The sequence below is a fragment of the Mytilus edulis genome, chromosome 2 (genome assembly GCF_963676685.1).
Source record: "Mytilus edulis chromosome 2, xbMytEdul2.2, whole genome shotgun sequence".
Lineage (NCBI taxonomy): Eukaryota > Metazoa > Mollusca > Bivalvia > Mytilida > Mytilidae > Mytilus > Mytilus edulis.
In genome coordinates this window covers 33345636-33359680 of record NC_092345.1, presented here as the reverse complement: position 1 = coordinate 33359680, position 14045 = coordinate 33345636, and the positions used below count along the sequence as shown (strand labels likewise).

The window sequence follows — 14045 nt, the reverse complement described above, 5'->3', positions numbered from 1 at the left end:
GAAAGTGCAGAATGTAGGGTAAAAATGTAATGAATAGAGAAAAATAAGCACAACAAGCATGTGTCAATAGTACACGGATGTCCTATCGGCACTATCATTTTCTATGTTCAGTGGACCGTGAAAATGGAGGGAAATCTATAATTTGACATGTGTACTAAGTTTCAAGTTGATTGAACTTCAACTTTATCAAAAACTACCTCGAGTAAAACCTTTAACCTGAAGCGGGAGAGACGGACGGACGGACGCACAGACCAAAAACATACTTCCCATAAATGTGGCATAAAAAAATAGAATAAAGCTGATATATTTAAACGATAAGAATCAAAATAGATAAAAAAAAAATAAAGAAAAAATAGATCTAAATAGTTAAATAATAAGGAAATGAAGTACCACATCCAGACCCGTAAGTATAATACATTGTATATATGATGCGTTGTTTTTCATTATGCATAGTGAGGACGCTGTTAAGAGGAGCCTGTAATTCAGTGGTTGTCGTTTGTTTATTACGGAAGCCCATAGGGGACCTACAAAAAAATAAAATTATTTCGTTATCTCAATATATATATCGTTATTTCGATATAATTAAATCGTTATTTCGATATAATTAAACCGTTATCTCGATATATTTATATCGTTATCTCGATAAATATTTATTTCGTTATCTCGATATAATTATATCGTTATCTCGATATTTAAATCGTTATATCGATATATTTATTTCGTTATCTCGATATATATAATTACATATAATTGCGCAATTTTTGTCTCGCCTGCAACGAAAGTTGCAGTATGCGAGACATAGGTATTACTATCAGGTGGCGTAAACTATTTGTTTAAAGCTTTATATTTCAGAAGCCAGAAGACCTGTATGCTTCATATCTTGTATGCATATACCTTATGGTACGAAGTTTCCGTCTGTCATATCTCCTTTGTCCCTGACCTCATTTTCATGGTTCAGTGACTGCTTGAAAAAAAAGGGGAGGGTTGGGATCCCGCTAACATGGTTAACCCCGCCACATTATGTATGTATGTGCCTGTCCCAAGTCAGGGGCATGTAATTCAGTGGTTGTCGTTTGTTGCTGTGTTACATATTTGTTTTTCGTTCATTTTTTTTGTACATTAAGTAGGCCGTTAGTTTTCTTGTTTGAATTGTTTTACATTTGTGATTTCGGGGCCTTTTATAGCTGACTATGCGGTATGGGCTTTGTTCATTGTTGAAGGCCGTACGGTGACCTATAGCTGTTAATTTCTGAGTCATTTGGTCTCTTGTGGCGAGTTGTCTCATTGGCAATCATACCACATCTTCTTTTTTATATTTATATGTTGGTTTGTGTTTTGTTGCACCTCATCTGAAGAATCACATGAGCCTCAGCTAATGCCATCATCATGCATCCGTCTTCCGTCCATTAACCGTTTAGTTTTAAAATCTTCTTTGGAACCACTATGGGTATTCTGGCATATAGTGTTACCCTTGTCCGTCCGCCCGTCCGTAAGTACGTCCACCAGGGGACTTTGAACATTCTGTTTGGTCGATTTTCAAGAGTTTTCTATAACTACTGAATTGATTTGATTGAATCTAATTATAAGTTAATATATTCTTACCAAAGTCCTTAACAAGTGTTGTTACTTTTTGAGCCGATCCGAAATTCAAACTGTCTGGCCACTAGCGGAGGTCAAAATTTGCATTGAAACCCTATGGAAAACCACATTTGCATCTCCCTTTTTGAGAATCACTAACCAGAATCGAACCAAACTTGATATAGGTGTTCACTATATAGGTCCTGTTGCTACTTTGTAGTGGATTCGTTAAACAAGAGTGCACACGCTGAAATGTCACGCCTGCTTTACTAACCATGATTGGTTTAATATTGATAGTCCTAAAGATAAAGTTTCACTACAAGTATCACATATATAAACTTAAAATTATCATTGATCCATGAAAATGAGATCAAGGTCATATAAAACAAGACAGACAGACATGTTCACCTTACAATCATACCATCCATCACATAAAGTTGACCTATTGCTTATAGTATCTAAGAAGGAGACTTAAACAGGAAAACTAAACACTAACCAATGAACCATGAAAATGAGGTCAAGGTCAGATGAACCCTGCCAGACAGACATGTACACCTTACAATCATTCCATACACCAAACATAGTTGACTTATTGATTATAGTATACAAGAAAAAGACCAAACCATGAAGACTTAATGTTAGATTTGAAATGTAATTCCAAATTGTTGGGTTACTTCATTAATTATTACTGAAGTTATTTCTTTTATTTGTAATACTTGTAGATACGATTTTTGGGTATTTGCGCATACATGTAACGTTGCGCTCTTATGAATTGCTATATTTCCCGTTTTTAAAGTTTTATGACGTTTAGCCTTTTACGTACGTTACGTTGTCTATAGTTTTTATTCATTACAAATTATTTGATTACGGAGACACATCGTTATTTATAGAGAGATCATAATCGGTAAGAAATAATTTATGTACATTTTTAAGAACAATATTTATTTAAAGAAGAAATATTAAGAATTGTAAAAGTATTTATAAAGTAATATTTATTTCAATTAACTTTTTACTTTAACAAGTTATTCATTAAGCGTGAAAGAAAGTGTTTCCTATTGTTTGTTTAGTATGATGATTTTAGTGTTTTAAGTTATATTTTTACTTACGATGTATGTTTATGTGTATTTGTATTCTATTGTAGAGAATCGGTTGATATAATATATGAGTATAAGAAGCCAAAATTAAGTGTAATTTTGAGGAATAAAAGATACATATTTATACCGCATACTTGAGTTATCGTCTTATTATAATTTGATGCCTGCCTGAATGATGTGATCCGCTACACTTAACATTGACCAATGAACCATGAAAATTAGGTCAAGGACAAATGACACCTGCCAGACAGACATGTACACCTTACAATCATCCCATACACCAAATATAGTTGACCTATGGCTTATAGTATTAGAAAAACAGACCAAAACACAAAAACTTAACATTGATCAATGAACCGTGAAAATGAGGTCAAGGTCAGATGAAACCTGCCAGACTGACATGTACCCCTTACAATCATTCCATACACCACGTATAGCTGGCCTACTTCTTATAGTATCTGAGAAACGGACCTAATCATGTTACTTTAACCTTGATCACTGATCCATGAAATGAGGTGGATGTCAGGTGAACCCTGCCATCGTTTAGAAATGTCGCAGACTGATTCACATGCGCTTGTTGGGTAGACCCTCATTTTATGTCGCCTGCGCACGCAGAAGCGACATATAGGGATCACTATTCGTCGTCATGTTTAATTTTTATTTGAAAACATTCTTTCATTATTTCATTTAATTGCACTAATAATAGTGTTATTATAGTTAAAGTTAAATTAAGTATTATAAGAATTAAATAAGAATAATAAAAAGGTGGCGCAGCCCATCGGCACATGTGGGTTTATTAAGCTTATCATAAAACACAAGAAGGAAGGTTGTTGATGATATGAAGATTGTTCTGCCTTAGATAATGTTCCCATTACAGTAATAACATACACCTAATATACATTTGTAGTTGAACTGTCGCTTATAGTACTTAAAAAACAGACTAAAAAAAAATTAAAAAAAATACAATAACCAATGAACCATGAAAATGAGGTCAAGGTCAAATGAAACCTGCCAGACTGACATGTACCCGTTTTAGTCATTCCATACACCACATATGGTTGACCTAGTTTATAGTATTTGAGAAACGGACCTAATCACGTAACTTTAACCTTGATCACTGATCCATGAAATGAGGTCGAGGTCAGGTGAAACTTGTCTGACAGACTTGAAGACATTGCAATGAACCCATATACCAAATATGGTTATCCTATTACTCATAATAAGTGAGAAATTCATAGGACAAAAGAGCTTTTTTTTTTCAAGCAGTCGCTGAACCATGAAAATGAGGTCAGGGACAAAGGAGATATGACAGACGGAAACTTCGTAACATAAGTTATATGCATACAAGATATGAAGCATACAGGTCTTCTGGCTTCTGAAATATAAAGCTTTAAACAAATAGTTTACGCCACCTGATAGTAATACCTATGTCTCGCATACTGCAACCTTCGTGGCAGGCGAGACAAGAATTGCAATAAATTATTATATGTAATTATATCGAGATAACGAAATAAATATATCGATATAACGATTTAAATATCGAGATAACGAGATAACGAAATAAATATATCGAGATAACGATGAAATTATATCGAGATAACGAAATAAATATATCGATATAACGATTTAAATATCGAGAGAACGATATAATTATATCGAGATAACGAAATAAATATTTATCGAGATAACGATATAAATATATCGAGATAACGATTTAATTATATCGAAATAACGATTTAATTATATCGAAATAACGATATATATATTGAGATAACGAAATAATTTTATTTTTTTGTAGGTCCCCTATGGGCTTCCGTAGTTTATGTGTTACATATTTGTTGTTCGTTCATTTTTTTTTGTAAATTAGGCCGTTAGCTTTCTCGTTTTAACTGTTTAACATTGTCATTTCGGGGTCTTTTATAGCTCACTATGCGGTATGGGCTTTGTTATTGTTAAAGGCTGTATGGTGAACTATAGTTGTTTATTTCTGTGTCAATTTGGTCTCCTTTTGACAGTTGTCTCATTGGCAATCATACCACTTCTTCTTTTTTATATGCTTGACATAATATAACTGAATGTAAGTAGATCTCAGTATCAAAGCGACTAGAATCAAGCAATCCCGCCGAAGCTCAAAATGCTGAAAATAAAAATACCATTAAAATCATTTTCTCATCACTTTTGAATTCAGCTAAGTTTTTTGTCGAGCTTTGACTTCCGTCGCAGAAAGTTCGACATTTGAATAGTGATCCGGTGCCGTCGGTTTATAATTAGTTATATATATTCAACAACTTTAAAACAGTTGTTCATTCTACGAGGTCGAAGAAAACTAGATGCCTGTTGTTATTAAGTTTCTGTAGACGTTACATGTCCGTTGTCCTTGATCTCATTTTCATGGTTCAGTAACTACTGTGGATTCATTTATCTTCGAGGGTATCAATTTTCGTGAATAACTGAAAACTTACATATTCGTGGATATTTGATTTCGTGGTTTCGCCACTCTCTGTATACAAATCTTATCGAAAATATGATATTCATTGAACATTTCAATTCGAAACCCACGAAAATTGTTATCCAACGAATAATAAATAATTCACAATATATGAAAAAAAGTTAATATATCTTTTAATGATTATTTCTTTGTAATATGGTTACTATAATTTGTATGGTCGTACATTGCAAGGTCTTCTTGTCTGTCAAAATATATTCATCTGGCCTCAACCTCATTTTATGGATCAGCGAACAAGGTTAAGTTTTCGTGGTCAGGTCATATCTCAGATACTATAAGCAGTAGTTCTACTATATTTGATGTATAGAATGATTGCAAATTTTTGAGTTTTTTCCCTTTTTCTTTCTTATACACTTTGCAGTAGGTCAGCTTTTTTGGTGTATGGAAATATGTTATGATATACATGTCAGTCTGGTAGGTTATTTGACCTCTTCGTTATTTTCGCGGTTCATTGGTCAATATTAAGTTTTTATGATTTGGTGTATGGAATAATTGTAAGGGGTATTTCTTGCATTGTCACCTGACCTTGACTTCATTTTCATGGTTCATTGGGCATTGTTATCTTTTCATGGTTAAGAATGATTCTTAGGAACTATAAGCAATAAGTCAACTATGCTTAATGCACAGATTGACGATACAGTATACATGTCTGTCTGGCATGGTTCATCTGACCTTGACCTTATTTTTTATTTGGCGTTCATGAATGTAACGATTTCTTGGTTAAGTTCGTTTCTGAGAAACTATAAGTTAGAGGTCAACTTTACTTGGTAATTAGAATAACTGTTAAACAGTAAAGTGAACATGTATTTCCGCTTTGGCTTATTTGAACTGGAGCTTTATATCTAGGACTATCAACATAAAATCAATGGTCAGTAAAACAGGCGAGACATTTCAGCGTGTCCAGTCTTTTGAATGTTGAGTTTGGAAGGTATCCTGTAACAATAATCCTATAAACTATTCACCGACTAGAAAGATTTTGTTCTGTCTGATTTTAACAAAAAAATATAAAATTTCCGCAGTTGATATTCATTGAACATTTCAATTCGAAACCCACGAAAATTGTTATCCAACGAATAATAAATAATTCACAATATATGAAAAAAAGTTAATATATCTTTTAATGATTATTTCTTTGTAATATGGTTACTATAATTTGTATGGTCGTACATTGCAAGGTCTTCTTGTCTGTCAAAATATATTCATCTGGCCTCAACCTCATTTTATGGATCAGCGAACAAGGTTAAGTTTTCGTGGTCAGGTCATATCTCAGATACTATAAGCAGTAGTTCTACTATATTTGATGTATAGAATGATTGCAAATTTTTGAGTTTTTTCCCTTTTTCTTTCTTATACACTTTGCAGTAGGTCAGCTTTTTTGGTGTATGGAAATATGTTATGATATTCATGTCAGTCTGGTAGGTTATTTGACCTCTTCGTTATTTTCGCGGTTCATTGGTCAATATTAAGTTTTTATGATTTGGTGTATGGAATAATTGTAAGGGGTATTTCTTGCATTGTCACCTGACCTTGACTTCATTTTCATGGTTCATTGGGCATTGTTATCTTTTCATGGTTAAGAATGATTCTTAGGAACTATAAGCAATAAGTCAACTATGCTTAATGCACAGATTGACGATACAGTATACATGTCTGTCTGGCATGGTTCATCTGACCTTGACCTTATTTTTTATTTGGCGTTCATGAATGTAACGATTTCTTGGTTAAGTTAGTTTCTGAGAAACTATAAGTTAGAGGTCAACTTTACTTGGTAATTAGAATAACTGTTAAACAGTAAAGTGAACATGTATTTCCGCTTTGGCTTATTTGAACTGGAGCTTTATATCTAGGACTATCAACATAAAATCAATGGTCAGTAAAACAGGCGAGACATTTCAGCGTGTCCAGTCTTTTGAATGTTGAGTTTGGAAGGTATCCTGTAACAATAATCCTATAAACTATTCACCGACTAGAAAGATTTTGTTCTGTCTGATTTTAACAAAAAAATATAAAATTTCCGCAGTTGATTGTGCCCTTGGTCATTCATTGATCTGCCCACATATAAAGTCACATTCAGTCAATCTGTCACAATCGGGAAGACTACACAAATGGAACAATAATAAAATAAATTTACAAAACAGTTTTTTTTTATTTTTGGCGATAAAAAATTAGTTAATAACAAATCATGAGATAAGGAGAATTTGATTCAGACCAAAGATCAATATATATAATTGATTAGGAACTCCAGTCATGATCAACGGAATTACCAAGGGTACAACCAAATACCAGAAGTCCAATAAAAACAAACAACAGTATGAACGAAAAGTAAAATGACAAAAAGAAAGACAAATACAAAAACATGTAACGAAACCCTGCATAGAAGATTTTTAAGATAAGGGATAACTATTACAGATCATATAACTCTATATGAGAATGGAAGTAAAAGAGAAAGAAGTGTATCCGGTTTGTCGTATGCTTTAGTGTCAAATCATTAATATACACAATACAAAATGTCATTTTGAGAGTTAAATTATTAAGAATCGATTAATATTGAAAGTGTTGAACAAAACACGTTTGGTTTTTCAGTTTCATTGTGATAATCAAAAAGTTATACATTTAGTTACAGTCGAATGCATTAACAAACAAAAAATGATTTTGTAATAACAATTTAATTCTATCTTTTATAATTTTATCCCGATTTAGAGATTTACCAAGCAAATTACTAATGACTTTCACTACCAAACACAAAGGCATTCATTATAATTTTTGTACTTTTCAGGGAGTTACAAGATTCCGCAAGTATTTATGGGCCTCGGGTTTTCTTTCTACCTGATCAGCGTTTTCTTAGCCACTATGACATTCTTCTGGACACGTGACCTGAAAAAAATAAGAGGAATCAAGTTTGCTGCTGCATCATTTGCTTTTCTAACAGGTAATGTGTAAGATGTTAAAACCACCTAAACATGAACGTCACATCCGGTTTCTTAAGGAAAAGAGCTGAAAAAAATCCATTGACAGTATAACTATAAGTCCTAAATTATTGTATCAAACGTTTTGTTTATGACGAATTAAGGGTTATGATTTGTTTATATAGTCAGAAAAGACTTATGTTTAATTATGATGTTGAACTTTAAATCCTTTATTTATTGACGTATTTGTTAAATAGCTACATTGATATCATGACTGATTTAGTTCAACCTATCGATCACGCTCAAGATTGATATTACAGACAGCTTTGATTTCATATTTAGCAACTTAAAGATGGTAACAAATAGTTTGCTGATAATTGATTTCGTTCGTTTAATTTAACTTTTAAAATATTTTACCTTCTTGATCAAGGAATTCACAGGATAACTTAACAACAAAGAAGCGGTCTATCTTTCGTAAAACAAAGTCAAACATGATAAGTCAGAATTGTGGTTGCAGTTTGGTGACTTTTACAGAAATTTTTTTAATTTGGTTTGAATATCTTTCTAAAGATTAGAATAATCGGATAAGGGTTGTACATAACATAACAGGGAGATAACTCTGCAAAGTTCGCTGAGCGTTTTAATCACGTTCTATATTGTTATGAAAATAATAAGCTTCTCGATGATCAAAATTAGTGTTTGTCAAATAAAGTGCGTGGTTAAAGTTTTTATTTAGTCTTTTTATTTCTTTTAAGGATCAAGGTATACTATTTGGTTCAATTAAACGATGCATAAATACAATTCAATACATGTCCAAAAGTACATTGTACAAAATATGGATTGAAATGGTTTTAAGTTGTACAAAATATGAAACAAAAAAGAACCAATCAGGTTTCTGTTATTACAACAGTGTAATTGACCAAAATAATAGTTTCATCATTTTTCATTGTTCTTTCATCATGTTAGTGTGTGTTGTCCTTTTTGATACAGTAAATGACTAAATAAATAGTTTTCATAATTACCTAATATCGTGTAAAACACAATTATGGTCAACACACATTATTCAGTATTCTCACCTGATGAATTAAAATAACTTTGCAATCAGAAGGCAATGGTAAAATACTTTCATACTAGTTCAGACTTCGACGAAAATTGATAGCTAGGATAGATTTTACAACAACATTTTTGTTATGTTAAGGAAAAATTTCTGCAAACAGTACCCCGTTTTTTAACAAAGAGGATCGAAACTTAAAACATCAAAATGAGATTGGACTCTTGAAATGATCTTAAGGTAGTACCTAACACTACAGGGAGATAACTGTAAAGTCAGCTAAACGTTTTAATTACGTTGTGTTGTGAAAGAAATATTAAGCTTCTCAATGATCAAAATTGTTGTTTGTCAAACAGCATTATTACCAGTGTAATTTTTCTGACAAAACGGTTGGTTTAAAAATTTTTGAAATCTTTATATACTTGTTAAAGGGTCAAAGTAAATACTTTGTCAATATTTAATGAAAATTAAACGCGCCATATTAATTTAGTGAAAGTGTTGGGTACCACGGTACCTTAATAATAATTATCAAGATAATTTATTATCGGATGCATTACATTTAAATCAGTTGTACTTAAGGCCAACAATGTTAAACAGATTCAATAATTCCAAAGTTATTTATAATTAAACATGGTCAAATAAAAAGCACATTCCCTCTCTTGCTTTTATAGAGTTTGCGTATGATTATGTTCTTCAGTGTTCAATAAATATAAAATGTATTTTTAGCATTATTTCAATTTCTTTTCAAATCGTGTACAAGTTCAAATCATTTAATGCAATATTTTGTACATGTTATAACATGAACGAGTTTTTTGTATATATGTTATAACTTGTATTTTTACATTGTACAATTCCTAACATGTACAGTATGTACATATTATAACATAGAGAAAATCACAGCTGGTACAATCCATATAATATGAATTCTTTGGTGTTTTTTTTTAATTTTCCAGCTGTTTTATTATAATCTGCGTATTTTTGTTTACAGCGATTTGCTTGGTAGTCGCTGTTGTTGTATTTCACAACACTTATGACAAAGAAACAGAATCTATAACTTATGGATGGTATATTGCAGTTATTAGTCTTGGTTGTGTAACTTTAGCCTGTCCATGTTATACTGTTGATGGTTGTCTTACTACCAAACAAAAAGACGAAAATGTTTCAAAAACAAATACAGCACCCAGTCCTACTGCTCTCTCTGTTTATCGAAGACAGAAATTAATAGATGGCTTCAATGATCAAATGTCAGAACAGCAAAACCAGTTACCGGAACCACTTTGCTTTGAAGACAAATATGCCATCTTATCTGACGAAACAAACATAGAACATCCTCCACAAAAACCAATAACAACTGATGGCGGCGATGACGATACTAATAAATCAAAGACAATGAAAACTTTAAAACAACCAATGGTTGTTCCACCATCATCTGAGTTTAGCATGAAAGCAAGTGACGACTTTGGTTGCAATGAAGATAACTTTGTTCATCCACCTCCGAAAATTGTAAGTTCAGATCAATCGTCTTCTGAGTTTAACTTTAATATAAATGACGACTATGGTTGCAATGACGATAACTTTGTTCATCCACCTCCGAAAATTGTCAGTGCAGATACTAATACTCCTTTCAAAGACATTTTACTCAAAAACTTACAACCTCATTCCGGTAACGATAGGAATATATCTAGAACATTTAGCTGTTATAGTTTAGAGAGTGGCCAGACTGATGATAGTGACCTTGAATTTCATTTGCTTACAAAAGATTCTAGGTCGAATAAGGTAATTGATGAAGATCGTCCTCCAAGTCGTGAAGCATTCGATGAAAGGAAAATTGTCGATGGAAAAATCGTCACAGAGATCCGGCATGATGAATTATCTGCGTCGGATATATTTGGTTCAAACAAAGAGTCATCAAATGCATTACAAATAGAAGAGGTAGTAGAAATACACGCTGAGCCTTCAAATGCATTACCAATAGAAGAAGTTGAAGTAAGGCAATCTGAGACATCAAATGCATTACCAATAGAAGAAGTTGAAGTAAGACAATCTGAGACATCACATGCATTACCAATAGAAGAAGTTGAAGTAAGACAATCTGACTCGTCAAATGCATTACCAATAGAAGAAGTTGAAGTAAGACAATCTGACTCGTCAAATGCATTACCAATAAAAGAAGTTGAAGTAAGACAATCTGACTCGTCAAATGCATTACCAATAAAAGAAGTTGAAGTAAGACAATCTGACTCGTCAAATGCATTACCAATAAAAGAAGTTGAAGTAAGACAATCTGACTCGTCAAATGCATTACCAATAAAAGAAGTTGAAGTAAGACATTCTGACTCGTCAAAGGCATTACCAATAAAAGAAGTTGAAGTAAGACAATCTGACTCGTCAAATGCATTACCAATAGAAGAAGTTGTAGTAAGACAATCTGACTCGTCAAATGCATTACCAATAGAAGAAGTTGAAGTAAGACAATCTGACTCGTCAAATGCATTACCAATAAAAGAAGTTGTAGTAAGACAATCTGACTCGTCAAATGCATTACCAATAGAAGAAGTTGAAGTAAGACAATCTGCCTCGTCAAATGCATTACCAATAAAAGAAGTTGAAGTAAGACAATCTGAAGCTGTAAATGACAATAACACACAGTATACAGTTAAATCGGCACCCAAACGTTCGAGCAGACGTTATAAATCAGAACATAATAACCAGGCTTCCGCAAAATCAAACAGTAAAATTTTCAGAGCACAATATGGCACAAGTTCTCCATACACGAAAAAGTTAGACTTACCGAAAGAAAAGGGGAAATATGATGATAAAAGGCAGAAACCTGAAAAAAAGTCTAGTAAGCGAACGAAACAGAATTCAACACAACACGGTAAAACAAAACGTAAGTTAGGAGACAGTCGAGTAGCTCACAAAGATTCAAATGCAGCAAAAGAAGAAATACCGAACCAAGCTACCGTTAAAAGTATGTTTGGGTACTGCAATGGCGACGGAGTCTTTACACAATTCCTGAAAGAAAATGCACCTTCTTCTGACTTGGTAGCTGATACATTTGATGAAAACAATTCTGGTAATCGCAAACATAAAAATGAAAACCAGCTTGGCGAACAATCTGAAAAAGAGGCAGACAGTTCGGTGTCTTGCAAAGATTTAAATACAATAAAAGAAGAAATACCGATCGGAGCAAAAACTAAAAGTGTTGTTGGGAAAAGGGAATTTTTATACTAGAGTTCCTGTTGGGTATGACATAGGCGGTGAAGTCTGCACACAATTCCGAAAGAAAACGAAAGTCCACACCCTCTTGCGAATATATATAATGAAAAACGTGAAAAAAAACCAGCATGGCGTATTAATTCTGAAATGCAGGCTATTGAAAGAGAGGAGTATCGATTGAGACAGAAATTATTGTCATGAAAAATGCTCTGACGGTAAAGAAAATTTATAACTGTCGACAAGAAATAGTACACATGTACTCAAAGTAAAATAGGAAAATTTTGGTTGGGTTAAAATTTACGTGCCCAAGCTACTTTATGACAGCCCTCAAACCAAAAAGGATGCGAAAACTAACTTTCAATATGTCAATAAAGATTAATAAAAATATTTCAGTTTGGTAATTGTTACAGTACTGTATCATGTATTTACTATTAAAAGTTAATATGGTAAGAAAACAACTTGAAATAAAATATTACGTTTAGGTGAGAATAAATGAAAAGTGATTTTCATATTATCTGTCATAGTCACATTAAATACCAAATTACTGTGGTTACAATGCAGAATAAACCAACACGTATTTAAGTACAGACACATTTTCAATACAATTGATATTGTTGAAAATCCACACAGTTCTTTACATTTTTTTTTTGGGGTATTAAGGTGGTAGATCTACACTACACCTTCCCTAAAATTAATTTGGCTCGTTTAATATTCATAAAATTTTGACAAAGCATTTACTTTCACCCTTTGACAGAAATATAAAAATTTCAATAATTTGAACCATCCATTTTATCAGAAAAAAAAATACACTTGTTATATAGCAGTTTGACAAACACTAATTTTGATCATATATGAGCTTAATATTCCATTAACAACACAACGTAATTAAAACGTTAAGCTGAATTTACAGAGTTATCTCCATGTAAGGTAAGTTACCACCTAAATACAAAATTAATTTAGGAATAATGTTCATTTGATTTATCTGCTAATAGAACGTATGATCTTGCATTTAAATTGGTCCATTGATCAAAATTTTTTCGATGTGTGTTTACTTGTATTTGTTTAAATGTCTTTTTGGTCGAGTTAAGCCGTTTCAGTTGACATTTTATAGTGTGTCTTTTTATGTTTTAGCGTTGCACTACTGTTTCAATTAATAGTGTTAAAGCGTTTCAACCTGCTGCATGTGTATGCACCTGTCTTAAGTCAGGAGCCTTTGTTCAATGCTTCTCGTTTCTTGTTTTTTATACACACCGTTGCTTTTTCTGTTTGAATTGTTAACACTAGTCAATTTGATACCCTTTATAGAAAAAAGTAAAAAAAAAGTAAAAATAATGAACTCCGAGGAAAATTCAAAACGGGAAGTCCCTTATCGAATGGAAAACATTTGTCGTATTCTTGGCTTGGTACAGGCATTTTCAAGTGTAGATAATGGCAAATTGAACCTGGTTTTATAGCGCTGAACTTCTCACTTGTATGACAGTTGCATTACATTCCGTTATATTTACACCGATGCATGAACAAAATAGGCACATAGCTTGCTGTCCTTTCTAGCCAAGTCCCGTTTTGAAGGCAGTTCTTTGGCCTATAATTGTAAATTTTTACCATTAGTTATTTAAATTGATCTTATTGGCACTCATGCCACTTCTTATTGATATCGGGATGCTTTTCCGTACTCTTAAATGCTTGTTTGT

At 32.6% G+C, this 14045-nt stretch overlaps 1 protein-coding gene across 1 annotated transcript; it reads left to right on the top strand.

Moving 5' to 3' along the window:
• The first annotated feature begins 2195 nt into the window (after positions 1-2195).
• On the top strand, positions 2196-12369 carry LOC139510819 (uncharacterized). The gene is made up of 3 exons (XM_071297352.1): positions 2196-2482; positions 7955-8107; positions 10124-12369. The coding sequence occupies exons 2-3, from the start codon at positions 7981-7983 to the stop codon at positions 12367-12369; spliced, it is 2373 nt and encodes a 790-aa protein (XP_071153453.1). The 5' UTR covers positions 2196-2482; positions 7955-7980.
• Positions 12370-14045: the final 1676 nt, after the last annotated feature.